The sequence below is a fragment of the Falco punctatus genome (assembly GCF_963210335.1).
Source record: "Falco punctatus genome assembly, chromosome: 5".
NCBI lineage: Eukaryota > Metazoa > Chordata > Aves > Falconiformes > Falconidae > Falco > Falco punctatus.
This window is the reverse complement of record NC_137584.1, coordinates 45089294-45108431: the sequence shown is the minus strand read 5'-3', so window position 1 is coordinate 45108431 and position 19138 is coordinate 45089294. Positions and strand designations below refer to the sequence as shown.

The following is a 19138-nucleotide window of genomic DNA, read 5'->3' as shown; positions in this document are numbered from 1 at the left end:
TGCAAGATGTCGCTCAAGCGAGCTAGAAGGAATGCCAAGAGATATGTCCTAAGGTTCCTTTGCCCTAAAACCTGGACACTGGCATCTCATTACAGACTGCAGAGACTACGTGACTGCTCAGGAGTCACCCCGCCCTCTCTAGAACGAGGCACCTTGCCAACCCAGTGAAGCAGGAGCTGCACTTGAAAGCCAGGTTTGAAATGCCATCTTGCAGGCAGGAGCTTTAACTACAACTCCAGAGTGTTCTATATACTTTCTCTGGTTCCACCATTTTTTAATTGTTTCATTCCAAAATGGAAAAGCTCCCGACAGGGAGACCTCTCATACACATCTCCCTGAGCCCAGCAGCTGGACATTCATGGGATATAAGAGGCAAATGTTTAGACAGTGATGATTCACATCCCAGGCAATCACATTTTGAAGGCTCCTTCCTAGTCCTGGATTTTCAGGGCTTTTAATTATTTTTTTAAATTTTATTTTAATCTTTTTTTTTCTCCTGCTGCAGATGTGTTGAGAGTGCTTACGAGGTGAGGAACTACAGGTTTGGTAAACTGGAGGGAGAGGGCCTGGGATTAAATAGCTGGATGCTGCTACCAGTAAAGAGAAGACGTTAGCTGAATTTAAAACAACCAAAAAAAGAGAGACCAAAGAAAATTTATTTACTGTTTATCTATGAACAGTATGACATATAATTATAGACAGGTTTTGATACACAGGAAAACCCTTTTGTCAACCTTTTTTTTTTTTTTTTTGCTAAATGAAACAGCACAATAATCTTTACACATTCATATTTTGTTTTTTCTTTTTTTTTTCTTTACAATACACAGCTTTCTTGGGTTGAAGCAAACTGCAGGACAAATTGAGTACTGGTATATTACAGCTACTTACATCATTTAAGAACAGCAAATGGAGAAAAATAAGTTATTTAAATATTGATTTCATATACAGAAAGTGCAACTTTGTTAGTTGTTACATAACTTGCTTGACAGTTTTGATTCCCCAGAGGGTGTCAATTAAAGATAAAAGTATCTTGGACCAAAAGTATTATTTATTCTAAAAATAATACAGTACAACTGCACAGCTGTGACTTGGTGAATCGACCACTGTTGCTGCTCTTAGAGATGATGACCTGTTTGAATAACGCAATGTTTAATGCTTCTGATCATGCTCCCAGTTTGCATTGAAAGCCAGGCTCGTAAGAGAGCACAGGCAACTACGAGCAACCTTGCCATCTGGGTGGTAACAGAGGGTTATTGATCGAAGCTTATGATTACGATGGCATTCAGTAATATTTTGGGCTTGCTGCTTCTATTCTTAAATAGCTGTTTGAATTACAATGGTACAATGGATAGATACTTAACATTGTTAGCCTGAGCAGAGCAGGTTAGGATTCCAGCAGCAGGTTTCTTCTGTGCTTCCCAAGAGTTAATGAGCAAACTTCTGTTTAGAGCACTGAATGGTTGCAAGAAGATGTAAGAGGTTATGGCTCCCACACTGCAATGCTCACCTGCTAGGGGAACGCCACAGGTCACTGAAACTGCAGCTGGGAAGCTCAAACACTGAGAGAAGCTTAAGGCTTTTTCAGATTAAAATATAAACTAAAATTGTAACTCAAGTAAGACCACAGAGTACAGTCCTGAAACGAACAACAAAGCAACGATTAAAACACACCAATCTCAAACTGCTCACTCTAGTCCTGATGGGTGTGATTTGGCTTCCCTGGGCTACAGAATCGTTTAAAAATTATGGCCTTACAAAGAGTGTTTGGCACACAGGTACAGTTTATTCCCATAATTCTCCTTCTGTTATTAAGAGAGGGGAAAGTAATTAATATGGGAGAACTTTATTATGTGACTTGCCTTCCCTGCCACATAAGGAAATTTGTTTCCTTTTTTGTTGCATATAGTCAGCTTGGACTTTTCCCTTGCTCAAATATAGCTGCTGTCTACTTACTTCTACTCAGTTCTAGCCTCTGCCAGCAATCCCAGGAAGTCTCAATACTCTTTCCGTCTCCTGCTTACTGATAGTCACCATGTAAGCCTCAGAGAGGCTTACAAAAAAGAACAGACAAATCATCATTATTAAAAAGACATGATTTTTTTTACACTTTTTTTTTTTTTTTAGATTTTTACCAGCTGTGCAAAACACCTATGCTGTATATTTCCTGATGCTGCCACATAAGAACGTGCTGATTATCCACATACCCAGGAGAACGTTACAGAAACAGATCCAGAAGAGCTTTGAGAACAATTTCAAGTTACACCAGTGAATTAGTTGCCTTCACATGATGGTATGCAGTAGACAGTGGTGAAATATGAAATGAGGAAAGTAAACCTAACACCTATCAGTTCTACCAGGAGCCAAATTAATTATCATCTGCAGTAAAATGCATAGTTCATCTGACTTAAAACATGATCATGAAAGGACCATATGTAGTCAGGAATCCTGGAATAACCACAATTTTTCATTCATCAATGTGAGACCATTTTATCAGGAAAAAGTGTCATTATCTCAATATGAGGCTGTGATAACTGAGGCACCACACAGTGAAGTGCCTTGTCTGTTTTTTTACAGTTAGTTGATGTCAGAACTGATACTGGAAACAGCCACACATCCTGGCCTGTGCCCAGATTTCTTTACTCTCTCCCTTCACCTGCCAGAGGAAGCTTGCTTTGTCTTCCACGGAGCGTTTGCTCTACAAGAAGCTGAAGGACACACCATATATTGACCCCAAAGAAGAAGCTAGTTATGTGCTACTCATCATAATCTGTATTTGGTATATAAAACGTGTACCCATATAGAAAAATAAGATCTGTCATTAGCCACATATGCGAATGGAACATTTAACATGGATTTAGGCAGGAAAATATTACATCATGGAAAAATGGTTCACCACATATGCCAGAACGATGCTCTCTCCCCGTGAGAGGTAACATTAAGACAGTCATGAGGGATATCAACTGTTGTAAAATCACAGTGTAATTCATGAAGTACTAGGATTTTTTTCCTCTGTGCAATGGAATTACAGGATCTGATGATTTCTATGGGACACAACTTGCTTTTTTGATGCATTTTATCTCCCACAAGTGAATTTTCATTTGCAGAAACCCACTGTTTGGAATTGATATGGTCAGGATACCAAGTCAAAGCTGCAGCATAATGATTGACAATATAACACAGTACACAGAATGTGATTAAAATGAAAAGCAGTTACATATATACAAGGCAGTATATCTTGGAACAGTTTAGTGACAACAGTAAATGCAGACTGTAGTGAACAAGAAGTTAGCCTGACAACCAAAACCTAGCATAACCCTGCATTTGTAAAAGCATCTATACAACACAGAAGGTGTTATAATGAGGCATTTTATAGAAGCTACTTCAACCGGAAATCACCCTAAGTGCAGCTTAAGGGCGACAAGTTGAAAGAAGATTTGGGAAACATGAATACAGGTAAGTGAACACTAGGTAACTGTTTAAAAGCTTATTTTAAGGCAAATAAAAAGCTGATTGCTAGGAAGCAGTTATAAAAATGACCTCAGCTCTGTACAAATAAAAAGAAGCTCTCTAACTCTCCGTGGGTTAGTTGCATTGGAGTGACAGAGATGGACCATACTGGAAACTAATTCCAGTCCATTAACTTTGGCCTAGCTAAAGGCTTTGTGGCATATTGGAACCTATACGAAACAACAGCGAAGATGACTGGGAAGGGGGTTGTGTTTAGGTTTAGACTGCTAAAGTAAACTAAAGGCATTTGCCAAACAGCTTCTACTGGAATTTGCACCTTGGCTTGTGCCTGGTCTTTAGGACTGTCTCCAGGTACCTGGAACTTAGATGTACATAAAACCCCCAACCTAAAGAGTTCTCCATAGAAACAGGGCTTATTAGTAGTATTACTTTCACAAACTTGAGGAAAATGTGCAAGGGTCCCTTAATTCTGTGAAGCTGTCTGATTCTCAGGCCAACCCCATGCACTTTATGAAATAAGAATATTCTATGGGAGTGAAGGGGGAGGGAAGTACCACATCTGTGTTACCTGGTGGTTGCTTCTCTTCTTCAGTTGCCAAAGACAGCAATAGAAACATTTCATATCCTTTGAAGAAGATACCTGCCTGTCCTTGGGAGCCACTTCCTTGATCCCTTTAGCTATGTGAAGTAATTAGACCAATATTGGTGCAGGAAGAAGCAATGGATTCTCGATCAGGCAATGCTACATTATGGAGCACATTAAATTGCCTCTGGATCAAGAGGTTTGAAGAGTCTTGCTGCTGCCAGGAGCTTGCTTATGTGCCTTTCCTCTGTGATGCCAGCTTCTTGAAGGCAAGTTTGTGACAGAGAAGGCACTTTGCTCAGTGTGTTGAATCCTGCTTCTGTGAGCAGGCTGGAATACATAGGTAGACCAATGGAAATCAGCCAGTCAGATACAGAGGTGATAAGTCCTGGGGATACAGGTTTTCGGCAAATTTCAGTGAGCCCTCCACTTGGAATCTGTACAGTAAAGAAGAAAAAAAAAAAAAAAAAGAACCCTTAATGTTAAATGTTACTGCTTGTTTTACAGCAAGTCTTATAAATCTTATTTCATTTTTTCTTCCTAACTGGCAGAATTTCATAGCAGATGTTTCAACTTCTCTCATGTCACATTTGTCAGTATGAAAGCAGTGTGGGTTGTAAGGCTAAGATCACTTGGCATAGGAGCAACAGCAACAATTTTGGCAATGCAGATGCAGTGGGCAATATCCAGCTGCTTGGGCAACGATCACGGGCCATTCTGAGTTAGTCTGAGATCAGTAAAAAATACCCAGTGACAAGACTGTCCAGGGTGTTCCATTTTATTTCTCAGAAAGGCAAGAACACGCTAATTTTGCCTATTACCTCCTCAGACAGACCAAGTTGTCTTATAAAAAACCATAAAAGCTTTGACTGTTTCCCCCTCCTGCATTTCCTAAGGAGGAGCGGACAACAGTATAGTTTAAGAAATGAAAAAGGACTGTAAAACCTTTCAGATTTCAATACATGCCACCCTTAGCGAGCAAGTCTCTGTTACCACTGCTTGCAGTCTGCTTAGACTTTTAAGGCTATTATACAGTCAAGAGGGAGGGTTATCTGCTCTCTGTTCAACTAATAACTGTCCTCCTTTGGGACAAGGGAATGTACCTCCTGCTCCTGTAGTACCCCCACATATGTTGTACCTGCTGGGTGAACACAGGGAGCACATTTGTCCCAGGACTTCGCAGGTATCTCCCTTCACCAGTAGTCAGTCTTTTTAAAAGTCTGCTCATAGATAAGAAAATTTGCTTTATGAAAATACTCACTGCCATGCGATGCTGCTTCCTCAGTTGCTTTACCCGGATTTGGTCCATGTTTGTGGCAACATCCTTTTCAGGCTGGTCCAAGTCTTCAGAGTACCTCTGTACCAAAGCCTCAGGAATGCCACAGCGACCATGCTGTGTTCACAGCCAGACAAAAAGGAGAGAGAACAGATGAAAGAAGCGTATCAATACAGACCGATCCATGCAAACAGAGAGAGATGCGGGATGGGAGTAATAAGGAGCTTTCCTCAAGATTCCACGAAAACTGAAAAAGCAGTCCCTAAAGGAAGGACTGGACCTTAGGACTCCTTCCTTCCCAAAAAGATTTCCTAATTACTATGCTACCAATTCAGACTTTCTTGGAAGCACAAAATCTAATCCTGACTTCCTTTTTCATCAATAATTCCCCACACCAGGAGAGAAAGAGACATTTCCATGCCCAGTGCCACCAAGGTAGCAGCGGCCTGAAAAGATGAAAGTTCAGAGTAAGTCTGAGATTTCTCGGTCCGTCCATCTGTTCCCCCTGCCCCGCCCTGAGTTACATTAGGTGTAAGGTGTGATAGTAAAGACAAACATAGTTATAGGATGTCTAATGTCCCAATGATTTATTGTTTATCTAGGTGGTTAATCACAAAAATAGAACAGATACAGTAGATGAAACACTATCCCTTGGAATGCTAGTAGAATAAAAACGTTTAAACAATGTCCTCCACTTACCTTGTCAGAGTATGGTTCTTCAGTAAGATCAATGTCTTCAGACTGCAACTTGTTTTCTATTACCATTTCCAGATCCATTCCTCTGCTACAAGAGACTTTTCTTGCCGAAGCAGGACCTAGCTTTATCACATGCTGCTGAACACTAGCAGTCTCTGGGAGCTCTGACAGCCAGGGCGGCAGTGGGCTAGGAGGCGTACTGGGCTCCTGTTCAGAAGATGTCCTATGGGCAGGTACTGCATGACAATCAATGGGAGTGGATGAAGTGGCCTTTTTTACTGGCAAACATGGTGCTTCTAGACTTGAGTAGTTCCCACTTGTGGTCGTGGGAGGATGATATAACCCATTAGAAAGGCGTTCTCGGCATTTTTTGGCAGGGACAGGTGGTGGCTGAGAAGGATTTTTTGGTTGCATTCTTGCCTCATTTGTGCCTTTTTGCTCAGCTTCTAGACCTCCCTTGAGGACTGGAGCATAATCAGCCCGTGCAAGGTCATGAAAACCTTTACTCTGTATTTCCAGAGGCGTCCTTGTTGCAGGATGTGTCACTAAGGCAGGCTGAGCTTCACAGTATTTCGGGGGGAACGGAGCAGGCTTTCCACCTGCAGTCTCCCTTACAGAGCAGTCCAATTCCTTTGCTCTTCCCTTCTGAGAAGTAGCAGCTCCTTTACCCTGTTTAGCCATCAAGTCATCTACCGTACAGCTGCTTCCATGAGACTGGGGCAGCAGTGCAGAGCCGGGTGCCTTTTTCGCTATATCCAGTGAATCCTGAGGAAAAGAACCCACTTCCTTGCTAACATCCTGTAGGTTAGTATTGGATTCTCCCTGGAGATCATCCAGCGAGTGAGATCTTGGCCAGCTATCTACACCCTGGGGGCCATCCAGAGTTTCATAGCTCCGACAGACAGCAACCGGTAAACTTCTACGGTTCTTCTTCAGACCCGTAACAGCTGGAGGCTGGACAGAGCTCTTCAGAGCACGATGCGCGCAGCTGAACCGGCTTTCTTTTTCCCCTTGCTGTAGAGTTTCTATTGGCTTGGTCAGTGGAAGTGTAGGATAATTTGATAGCTGGTTTCTGCTGAAGTCCTTAAAGCTATGCTCACTGGCCGATTTTGAGGGCAGAAGACAGGTCCTTCGAGTTTTACCTAGAAGCAAATAAATCACAATCCACCATAAAAAAATCGATCAATCAATCAATGTGCAGTGTACATAATGGATCACTTATAAATGCCTTTGAAATAAAATGATTTACTCCTATCTTGTTAATGCTAAATGTACAGCTCAGTGCCATTTTAAGCATATGAATTTGTGAGCTTCACGAAGAACTAGTAGATGTGACCACGTAAGGAAAATACATTTCACATACTTAATATCCTTCCTACTCTGTGATTTGCAGAGATTTGGGGTTTAGCTCACGTAAACCCTTTTCAATGTAGAAATACCCTACAGTTAGAACTGATAACCTATACACATTGTAAGAACTTGTTTGACAGAAATAACTCAAAAGATCTACTGTTTTTTCTACTCTTCTAATTTTTTTAGTATATCAATAATTATGTTCACCTTCTAATGAAGTTTACAAGATTGCTCAGGAAAGCTTTTTTTTTTTTTAAAAAAAAAAGATCCTGTTTATTAATTTTCATTACAAAGCATGCCGATAGTCTTATTTAATCTCTTAAATGACAGCAAACTATTTGTAATGGCAAACCAGAGTGCAAAGAAGTGTTGTAAGATGGTTTTGCACCAGTCCTTTTGTAGTTACTCTTGGGGACAGCAGAGTTTTGTGGAGAAAGTCTTATACTATGAGATGGAGAAGTGTTTCAAAAGGCCTTTTCAAGTGTGACTAATCGGAGTGTTACTCTCATGTCATGGTGTTCTATCAAACTGTAAGGTCTTACAGATGTGGTATTTTATTATAATCACTTAAGACGAGATGATATGAATCAATATGAACTACATGGTCTTTGCAAGCTTTACTTTGTATTTTTATGATATGCACCACTGATTTTAAACAGTGAAGTCCACCAAATTTGCTTAACAAATCCTTATCAAAGGGACTGAGCTCATTAGACTATTCATTAGTATGAAATACAAGGTCATTTCTCAAATACTGGATAGATTTTTGTAAATTATCTTTTTAACAAGACAGAAGTAAATTTGTCTCAAGCAGATGACCTCCCAGAATGACAGCACATCCTGAACAGTTATTTTTTTCAGGGTGACAGGGATACTTTCCCCTACGTACAGTAGGCTTTCTAAAATCAGGATAGATGGATAAAGCCTGAAATTTTATTTTTCCAATGGCGAAAAAACCCCAAAAAACAAAAATCCCAAACCAACAGATCTGGCTAAATGGTATCAAAGTCTGTAATAACCAGCTATCAATAGCTGCCAATTAAAGGACCAGTACCTTTCAGAGATCTGAGAAGTTTTGCTAACTTCCTTGCAACTAAATTAATCTGGTGTACTTTTAAGCTACAGGTGCTTTCGTCTCATACAGCTTGCCTTCAAAGCTTTATCCTGAAAGACGCTCAATACTCGGCTTTTAAATAATATACATTGCTTGCTTTGAGAATGAATGAAAGAATCTGTTTGACCTAAAAAAGAAATAGCTTGCTTTCTCTCTTTCTCTTGCCTCTTTGTCTGCATAAGGAGTTTAAAAACCTAAGTATTCAGAAATCTAGCAAAGAAAATGAAGGTTACATTTAAAGAGAAATAAGGAAAACATGCACCTCAACAAAGCTGGTTGCATTTACTGATATGCCAGCCAAGGTTATTCTATCTAAAATCAAGGTGTGCCTACAAGGATGAACACAAGCACACAGGAACTCCTTTCTCAGAAGCTGTATGGTTCACAGTTCAACTCAAGCTAAATATTACCGTTTCCCCAAAACACTAATAAAGACACATCACGCATTAAGTTGGCTCCCTTGCTACAACCCTGAGTGCAGGTAGCTCAGAGAAGTAGCAGAAAGACTTCTCTGTCTGCACCTTTCCATGGAGCTAGGCCACTGCCTTCTGAAAATAACTTAAAACCACATTAAAAAGACACGTGTAAGAAATGTTACATTCATTTCTTTAGTGCCTTCAGGCACTAATGTTAATATGCAATAAGTATGGAAAGGAGCGTTCTCTTTTCATTATTCATATTTTTTGCTAGTACATCTCTGACTTGTGCAATAATTCACCCACATTGTCTGGGGCTTGCTGTCACAGCTCACATAACAAAATCCATGTACCTTCTTTTCCATCTGAAATATTGATCAGGGGATGTACTGGTTTTAGGAAGCACATTCAGGAACCTCAGCACTGAAAGAGAAGCTGTGAGAAATGCCACTACTGTGCAACATAAGCTCTTACCCTCATGGCTTCAGTATCTAGTAAACAACACTTCACTTCTTCAGAAATGGGATAGGCCTATGTAAAGCCAGTAGTCTGGGACTGGAAAGAAGAAGAAATGGGGACTAGGAGAAGGAAGAAGAGAAAAGTTTTGGGGAAGTACAATCAAATCTTCAGTTCGTTCCAGCCCTGTTTTGCATCAAAATACAAATGTGGAGAGAATGGAAGTTCAAAACATTTAGTTTATAAAATATATAACTGAACACGCAATCTTGGTCTGCTTCAAAATGCTTTTTAAAAAGTGCTGAGTTCAATGCCATTGTTTTGTGTAAAGGATGGGTTCAGAATGTCATTTCTCTTACACAGATTTAATTCAAGATCAATACCAGGAGGGCAGCTGTGATTTCTCTTTTTCTAGCTATTCCCTCCCTCCTCTTGACTGCCACATGTAACTTGATTATGCTTCTGAGACATTAAGAAAGGAAGGTAGTATTTCCTGAAAACAGACTTTTAAATACATTTTATGTTGTTTTGATGAAGTGGAGAGCTATATAAACAATGTCCACAACTGTAACATTCCCTCCCTATCTCAGAAAAAAAAAAAAAAAAAAAGAGGAAGGGTAAAAGTGTAGAGTTAGTAAAGTTTAAAACACATTTTTAATGTTAACATTTTTGATAATAATTCATTCTTATGAATCTCTGGTACAGTTAAGCAGTCTAATGCCTTTCATAGTGCCGTCAACTGCAGTGGCATCTGCTTTAAATGTGTACAGAAGGACACAGGTGTCTGTGTGAAAACTAAGATAACAAAGGTGGTCCTTACACAAAAAAAATGAAAAGTTTTTATTGTTTCCAGGTTCGGGTCAAGCTACAGGCATACTTCAACTGCTTTGTTTAATGTTATGGTGCAGTTTTTGTTAAACAAAGCGCTGCTCACCTCTCATGATATTTCTTGTTATTAGAATACAGAGAAGGAACTTCTCACTTCCCTGTCATCATTTGGCTCAGAAGAAAGGAATTATCTGGGGGAATATTTCCAGAGGCACCTGTGCTACAACAACAAATTTTCAGTGTTTCTCTTGGTACTTTTCTCTGTATGGAAGATCATCTTCAGAAATTTAATTACTCAAAATCAGACGCAGAACACATTCGGTGGCCTGTCCAGATCCCAGGTTGTATTAACTCCATTTTGGCACTGCTTTCTGTGGCTATATTTTGTGTGCATTTCAAACAGCTCTGCTGACACAACAAAGATGATGGCGTGGTAGACAATTGTAGCGTTATTGCTCTTTTTACTGATCACAAACTAGTAGAAACGCATAATACATTTGGCAATGTGGCCACCTGTTCTGTTGCTTCCTTTTATGTGCTTAGGATGCGTATTTGGCACTAAGGAAATCCGGGCTTCAGTTTCTGAACAGATCAGATCACATCCTTATCCCACCTGATAAAGCCATGGTTTGTCTGCTTCTTCAGCTCTGTGCCTTGCATGTGCAATGCGCACCCCCTTCTCCTCAAAAAAGCTACACAGCACAACAAGAAAAGGTTCAAAGAAGCCAGGCATGATTAGGGGCACAAATGACCTATAAGAAATAATTAATGGGCCTTCTCAGACTAGAAAAGAGATGACTTGGGAAGGAGTATGACAGAGATCTATACACACCATTAGGTATGGAGGTTCTAAGGAAGACCAGGGATGTTCATAAAGAGAAACACTTTCAGGCAAATGGATGAATGACAGGAAACAGTACTCAGTTTTTTAAGTCCTTCAATGACTCATTCCCCATAGCACCCTGGGAAGCACCAAACATGCTTGCTCAGTTCCTATACTGTTCTCTAGCTACGTGCTTTTGCCAGTCCTGTGAGAACTAGATTTCCAATATGGTTTCCATATGTGTCTCAGACAGGCAATGCTTGCACACAAAACAAGGCCAATAACTGTACCATTGTCAGAAGTCTGAAGGAGAGCTTGCCCTCCTCTGCCTTGTTTCAGACTGAGAGGACTGGACTATATGGCCTAATGGTCTGACCATGGATAGTTGCTTTCTGCTCTTAACATTCTTCCTGTCTAACACTGAATAGGTCACAAACTTGTATGATCCTTGCTCTCTGTAAATTAGAATAAAATCACAATGCTGCTGTAAGTACATTGTGGATACCTATGAGAACACCCAAATATTTCTGCGGTCGCACCTTAAGAAGTACCTATAAAAGACACGTCTGTACCACTGCCATAGTACATAGCAAACCATGTTCTAGCCAAAATGTAAGAGTGGCTCTGAAATCTTGAACTGATGCCAAAAGGTCCAACAATAGCCCAAAACAGGACACTACACTAGTCATCAAAATATTATGTATAACCATTCCCCATAAAATCTGAAGACCAAGATCTTCTCAGAATGCATTTCCCCTTTATGAAATGCAGTTTATTATTGCTGATCTGCACATTAAGATGTTTATACTACACAGATTATTTTCCTTATTTTAACAGATAAGAAACCAATGTATTTTTAAAACAATATGCATATAAACAACTATGGTCCATGAACTTTGCAAAGAAGGTGGAGCACATTTCAGATTAATCAGCCTTGAAAAAATCTCTGAATGAATCCCATGCCAAATGTTCTTTTTATAATGGTTTTCAAACCAAGCACTAAATGCCTTTGTGAGCAAAAATGATGCAAAATGCAGCAACGCATACATAAAAAGCAATATAAAAATCATCACTGGTACTTCACATTCTGCAAAACTCAGAAATATTGGTTTAAATGTAATAGTAAGTATCTAAGCAGATAGGCAATGACAATTGCTTTCTAAAGATTTCATTATATTGTTAAAATAAGGAAAATGTACAGGCAGCAATTTAACCTCAGTGTTACAGCTATCATTATGATGGCACATAGAGATAAAAAGGAAAGAAAGTTACTATATCGTCACATATGCCATATATTTGGCTATGATTATATTCCAGTATGCCTACTGTATAGGGATTCATCATATTCAAGAAAAAGATTCTCTCCACTTTCAGGAAACTAGTCTATTGCTGATTTCAGGCATTCGGCTTCAAAGCAAATTGCAATTTTCTTCAATAAATGGTTACTTCTGAGTGGCAGACTGACAGAAAATGCATATACTAAGAGAATAATCTTTAGCTTATATTTTAAATTGGAAAAACAGCCACTACAAAGGGGCATACGGTATCTCTATTTATTCTGTTCTTGGCTCCCTGTTTATGCTGGATGTGATGAAACTGGGTAGTCTGAGGCTAGGCCACGGATCAAATGCTTGGAGTGATAATACCAAACTCAAACCAATTTCATCTGTTTTATTATTTCATCCCTAATGACAAGTTTACACCACTCCTCAAGTAAAGCATGCTCAGCACAACCACTTGATTTCTTCAGAACAGAGTGAGCAATCTCTACTCATCTGCCTTGGTAATTTTTCCGTGTATCACCTTTCACTGATTCAAGACAAGGTAACTTGTATTGGTAATTGTACCAACACAAGGTAAATTGTGAATTGGTATCTTAAACTTTTTTTTCATAGTTTATTTCCTTGCCAACTTCTCCATTAATTTAACTTGCTAGTGTTCATACACTAAAATGTCCTAATTCTCTGCAGCTGGTGTCTGATCAGAGCAGAATGCAACATGCAACCTAAACAAACACTAAAATATGGCCTAAAACAGAGAACATTTTTTCTAAACAATTTTTTTAATGGGTTTAGAAGAAATCCTCCTAATCTCAAAGGAGTTCAGCAACTTCTCTATTGCCAATGGTCCCTTAGACACTGGCTGTCAGAATGTAAGTCGTGCAAACCTCATGAGGCACAGTTGCATGAGAATATGATAGGGAGCGGAGAAGGCAGGCAACGGCAGTGAGGGGGGCTGCTGCCTTAGGATAACAAAAGAAAGATGATTTGTGAAATGTGATCAGTTTCCTAGCAATGCAAATAAATAAATAGTAACAGTAGCAATGAAAACCAATGGCTCAAGCCAAGAGGGAAAGAGGCATTCAGAGCAAAGGAGAAAATCAAGTGTGAAGTAGCTTGTGTTAGCTAGGAATAGGAGCAGGAAGTAAATGAAGCCATCTACTGAAAAAAGGCTGCAGGGATTATAGGGGTCATTGCTGTCACCATTACCATTCTCCAGGTTTTCACTGCTTTCATAGCAGCCAGAATCCCGAGGAGAGCATCCGGTTAGGCCTTGGCCTTCAATGAGAAGTTTCTCCTGAGATCCTGACTGGTCGCTGTTACCTAGAGGATGTGAGAATACAGTGAAAAACAGGCAAACAGAAAATCTGGCTCAACTTCTCAACCTTGCATTTCCAACACCACTATCTTGTGTGTCCAGAGACGGGCAACGGAGCTGGGGAAGGGTCTGGAGCACAAGTCTGATGGGGAGTGGCTGAGGGAACTCGGGGTGTTTAGCCTGAAGAAAAGGAGGCTCAGGGAGGGACCTTATCAGTCTCTACAACCACGTGAAAGTAGGTTGTAGCACAGCAGGACAACAGTCTCTTCTCCCTAGTAACAAGTGACAGGACAAGAGGAAATGGCCTCCAATTGCACCAGGGGAGGTTTAGATTGGATGCTAGGAAAAATGTCTTCACTGAAAGGCTGGTCAAGCATTGGAACAGGCTGCCCAGGGAAGTGGTTGAGTCACCATCCCCGGAGGCATTTAAAAGACCTGCAGATGTGGCACTTAGGGACATGGTTTAGTGGTGGACTTGGCAGTGCTAGGTTGACGGTTGGACTTGATAATCTTAAAGGTCTTTTCTGACCTAAACAATTTTATGATTCTGTGATCTTTTCTGTTGCATTAATTGTACAGATCACTGTTTTAGAAAAGAGTGAGCATTAGGAACAGCTATCACAAATTTTGGAAACATTCATCCTGTTTGGTAAAGGATTAAGCAACAGCTTCAGCACGAGTGTGAGGGAGCAGTGTGGTACATAATGAAAGCAGAATGGACTGCATGTGCGCCTTAGCTGCCTTGGGGCCAAGTCCTGCAACTTACAGCCATGGAAATGTATTTAAAAGGATGGTGTCAAAGTTCTTTCTAAGACTGAAAAAAACCCCAACACCCAAAACAAAAAGCACTGAAAAGAACCAAATCAAGTGAAGCAGAATAAAATCCTAACCCTGACCTACTTTCCAGAAGGGACCAAGAGGAAGGATCAGGAGTGGGTCTGGCAAAGTTAGATACTGTCCCCTAAGAAAGGGGAAGCAACAAGGGAGAGACCAGTGGTAAAAATTCCTTCCTTCCTTGGTCTTTGCAAAGAGCCAATGCTCAAGTGTGGTCCACCCAGGCAATATAGGCTGGATTCCAGGAATTTAGCCAGAATGTTTGGTCAGAAATCTTATTTTGTAAAGAAACTAAATCTAGAGCTGAAGATACAGAAAACTAACTTCATGATGTAAGGATACAGTTTATGTTGAGGGTTTTTTTCCCCCCCTGCAATAAAATGTCAGAAACAGCTATTCCTATTCTCAGCACATGAAAGGTAATTATGGGGTGGAACTAACTGCTGTTGCCCCTCCCAGGTTCCAGCTGTCTGATCCCCACTTCTCTTTCTCCTCATCACCCTGACTTGGAGCTGGAATTTATACTTTCCAACCACCACATCACAGAGTTCTTCAAGTCTTCAAACTAAAATTGAAGGGCCCTAAAAAAACAATTGTTACTTCAGGGAAACGAGCATTCTAAATAGGTCTGCAACTAATGAAGAGAAGCTCACATTAGGTGATGAAAAGCTACTCTGATGTAAGTGCAACTGCAGTTTTACTGGGGGGTAGAGGAGGGTGGAGAAAGTGTGGATGCCCTTTTGGGAAATGCAACGAACAAGAAAGCTATGTGTCAGTGAAAACTCAGGCCACACAGTACTGTCTACAGATACTAACCACACATCTCCCCGTAACAGAACTAAGCATTGCCCACTTAATAAGCAGCTGTTCAAATTGCTGCTATGGCAGTGTAAGCTAAAACATTTTGCAGAGAAGCAGCTGAGAAAGCCCTCACACAATCCATTCCGCTGATTCTGCTCAGTGGGACACTAAACTTCTGCTGACACTTAGGGATGAGGGGGAAATTCAGTACTGTCTTAGGTTGCTGCAACTAGGTATTGAGCACATCTAAATTCCTGTCTCAAGTGACATTTGCTATTCAAATGATTCTACTCTGCCATGGCTCTACCATGACTACCGTGCAGATGGTGCAGTCCCGCTTCCTCCTGTGTGGCAAAGACACCATCGAATTTGACTGCCATGGCTTGCTCTGCTTTCCCTCATCTTTGCAACCCCTTGCCTAGGACCATCTGTACGATGGGCAGAATTGCACTGCTGCACCTTATTCAGTCACTGCCTTTCACTCTTTGCGCTTGACTGACATATCTTCTCCCTTTACAAATCACTGTGTTGTCATTTGTACAACCTGAAGCTACTAGTACAATCCTGCAATTCACAGTCCAAGAATCATATACATGTGCAGGTACAATAACAGAAAAAATTAATTCACATTACCCTTCTCCACAGCCCTCTGGGCTTTGATCTTTTTCTTATCCTTGATAACCTCAGTCTCTTCCCTGTAGTCCAGAAGTTTCTTCTATCCTATTCTCCATGACTCAACTTCTTATTTTGAGTAGGTTATCTTAGGATTTATTCCCAGATATCACTATTCTAAAGAGTGTGTGTTGTACATTTGACATTGCTTGAGTAAATTGGGTAGCAGGGCTTACATGAACAAAAGAATTCTGGCAGAACAAATGCAAGTCTTAAGTCACTCCTCAAAAATCTACATTTTGTTACACAGGATTACCCTGGAAATAACTAGATTAGGAAAAAAAAAAGATCAAAATCCTGGAACCATTTTTCTGATTTAAGGGGTTCACAACGTTCTTGGCAGAGCTCTAGTTAAAACTGAAAACTTCAAAAATCCCACATACTGTCATACTCCTGTAGAAGTTCCACTGCTGTGAGGAGAACAGCTCTGTGTTCAGGATCTCGGATGTTCAGTTCATCTAAATCTTCTTCTTCTAGAAGCTTAAAGGTATCCAGATCTTCATAACCATTGAACAGAAAAGTGGGCATGTGCTCCTGCATAAAAGGGGAGAAAAAAGGAAGAAGAAGAAAAAAAAACCACTATAAGACAAAATATTTATTCAACTTCTTTCGTCAATAAAGATACTAGAAGAGATTTTCACAATCTTCAAAAAAAAGCAGTAGTTTCACAAATACAAACCAGTGTAAACCAGCAAAATTATAGGATTATGGCTTGCATAAAGACTGCTCAGAGTTCAGGGAGGTAGCTGTGCTAGAATGTGTGTAGCTAGAATGCTGCACACATTGCTGTGTTTGGAATGCACTGTATAAAATGATCTGGGTAGCATGCTACCCGGATACACAATATGGCATGGCTCTGTATGAAGCCAGAAGTACAAAGGGTGAATGACAGCCTCACCAGTTTACCTCTAGCTCTTCTGAACAGAAATATGGAAAAAGCCTTCATCTTTTAAGACAAGGTAACTGTTGTTATTTTACACTTTTTCCTTGCTTTTGCAGTGTGCTAGCTAGCAGCCATACTATACAACGATTTACAGTCTCAGAGTGCATACAAACTTGCAGCCCACAGCTCTTCATCAAACCTGACAGGCACTTCTCCCTGGCCTCAGCTATTTTCCCTCTGCAGCTAAGACATGATTCTGCTAAGTGATGTCATGATCCTTAGGATTACGGATCTGGTGTGCAGCTTTAAAAACAAACAACTCCAAAGGTGCGGCCCCCTTCTCACAAGCAAAACTGAAGTGTAAAGAGAAAGAGAGAATCTGGACCTTTAAGTTGATGCGATCCAAGAGATCCTCAACTGACTTGGGCTGGGGTGGTCTGCTTTTCCGGCGTCTCCTGGTAGGCCGCTTCGGCTTCTCTTCCTCTTCATTTAACACATCCACATAGATAAATTTGAAAGTGCCAACTTTGTTGTTCAGCAGGCCCATCCAAGTGCCCATGGGGGGTTTGCTGATTATATCAATGATGTCACCTTTCTGCAGACCAAAGAAACAATAAAGCTATTTAGGCATGATTTCTGATGGATACTCAAGCAGTCCCTTTGATTTTCATATACACAGAATGGACAACACTCTTTAGTTTTCAAAAGGTTAACTACAGCTCTTGCAAAAACATCTGATGATACTTGTTTTACAAATGGAAGAAAAGGAAATTAAGTGACATGCCTAAGACCACAGAGCAAGTCAACAAAAGAACCTGAAATGGACCCCAACTGCCCAGATTCACAAACCTGCTTACACCCCAGCAGTGCAGCACTGCCGTTTTGTACAGACGTCTCTAAGCTATGCAGCTATCTGAAACTGGGGCAAGTAAGAACATACCCACTATATATGGGCACAATCTCACATCACAACTCCTGAGGAAAGGAGTCATACGCAGAAGAAACTGCGCAGCACTAGTGCTCTTCCTAATGTGCTCCCAACTACAACTAAGAAATGGATTCACACCTGTTTCTGTATCCTCAAAGAGATTACCTCATGTACATTTGCTTTAATAGGAATTAGCTGCTGTCAGAATTTCAAGTAATGAATCTAAGGAGTCGGATAGTTCGAATCAAATACAGCACAACTAAAAATAATAAACGCTGATACCCAGAAAGATTAAAGGGGGGTGACAACGCACAGTTAGCAAAGCAATTCAGTATTAGCTCAAAACAAGTTGTATTAACTGAAATGGCTTTAAGAGACACTATGTGCAGGCACATCCACATTTCTTCCAAGGATTTTGAAAATTTTTCCATTGATGGACTAATTCACTGTGGCAGACAAAGTATTTTTCCAATCTTTAAAACAAAATCCTTGCAAAATGGAAAGGAATTTGTGGCACATTTTTATTTTTCCAGAAACAAAAGACGCAAGCATCTTTCCTTGGATGTGGAGAAATACTAATACTTACTTATGTTCTACAATATTTTGCTATAATTCAAGCAAATCTTAAATGTGCCAGAATAAGATAGGTTAAAGGGCTTCAAAAAACAAATGTAAACTCATTAAAAGGCTAAGAATTTTAAAGCTCTTGCAAAGAGCTCTCAATTAAGAATTTTGCCAAAATAAATGTTTAATCCCTTAAAAACAGATAAAACTGGTACCTTGAGCTTCAGAGAGTCCGTATCATAAGGACTTGGAGTAAAATCAGTGTGAACCCTGGCTCTTCCACAAAAAGGTCCTCTGTAAGGAGGCTCTTCATCATCACCGTCTTCTGATTTAACGCTCTCCCTGTTGCTGGTTGAGGAATCTGTTGTGCTTACGGTCTGACCACCTGTGTGAGAGACATAGTATCAGTTGACAAAAAAGAATCTCTTTGTGAAGAAAGTTCAGAAACAGAGGCAAGACAGAAAATGTGTCTTCTTTCTACAAACCATGGTAATCAAAGTTACAAGTCCTTAAATGCTGCTATTTCTTACATACACATGTGACAGGATAATTATCTACTTTGCACTCCTGTTTTCCCCAATTCAGCTCCTCAATATTTATCGGCGAAACTGTTTAACTATTGTCTCATCTATGGTACATCACAGCAGATGTCATCTTTCTGGGAGTTTTGCCCCTGAAAAGCATAGTCCTGTGAGGAAAATAAGCTCTGAACCCTGCATGAGGGTTGTAGAATCTCCCTTATGCCCAGAAATTCAGTTTTATGGCAACACTTTGTATTGGGGGGGGGGGGGCGGAGGGGGGAATAAAGCAAAAAAGCAAGTGATTTTCAGAACACACTTTCAGTT

General features: G+C 40.2%; 1 protein-coding gene across 7 annotated transcripts in view; it reads right to left on the bottom strand.

Moving 5' to 3' along the window:
- Positions 1-703: 703 nt before the first annotated feature.
- The window catches only part of SASH1 (SAM and SH3 domain containing 1), a 568418-nt gene continuing 549983 nt past the window's right edge, over positions 704-19138 (bottom strand). For all 7 annotated transcript variants that reach the window (XM_080388231.1, XM_080388232.1, XM_080388233.1 and 4 more), the window contains exons 14-20: positions 18509-18678; positions 17187-17396; positions 16302-16452; positions 13503-13616; positions 6027-7165; positions 5313-5444; positions 704-4488 (exon numbers count right to left, since the gene is read on the bottom strand). In XM_080388231.1, the coding sequence (XP_080244357.1) occupies positions 4228-4488; positions 5313-5444; positions 6027-7165; positions 13503-13616; positions 16302-16452; positions 17187-17396; positions 18509-18678 (2177 nt within the window). In that variant the 3' untranslated portion in view covers positions 704-4227. The remainder of the gene's footprint in view (positions 4489-5312; positions 5445-6026; positions 7166-13502; positions 13617-16301; positions 16453-17186; positions 17397-18508; positions 18679-19138) is intronic.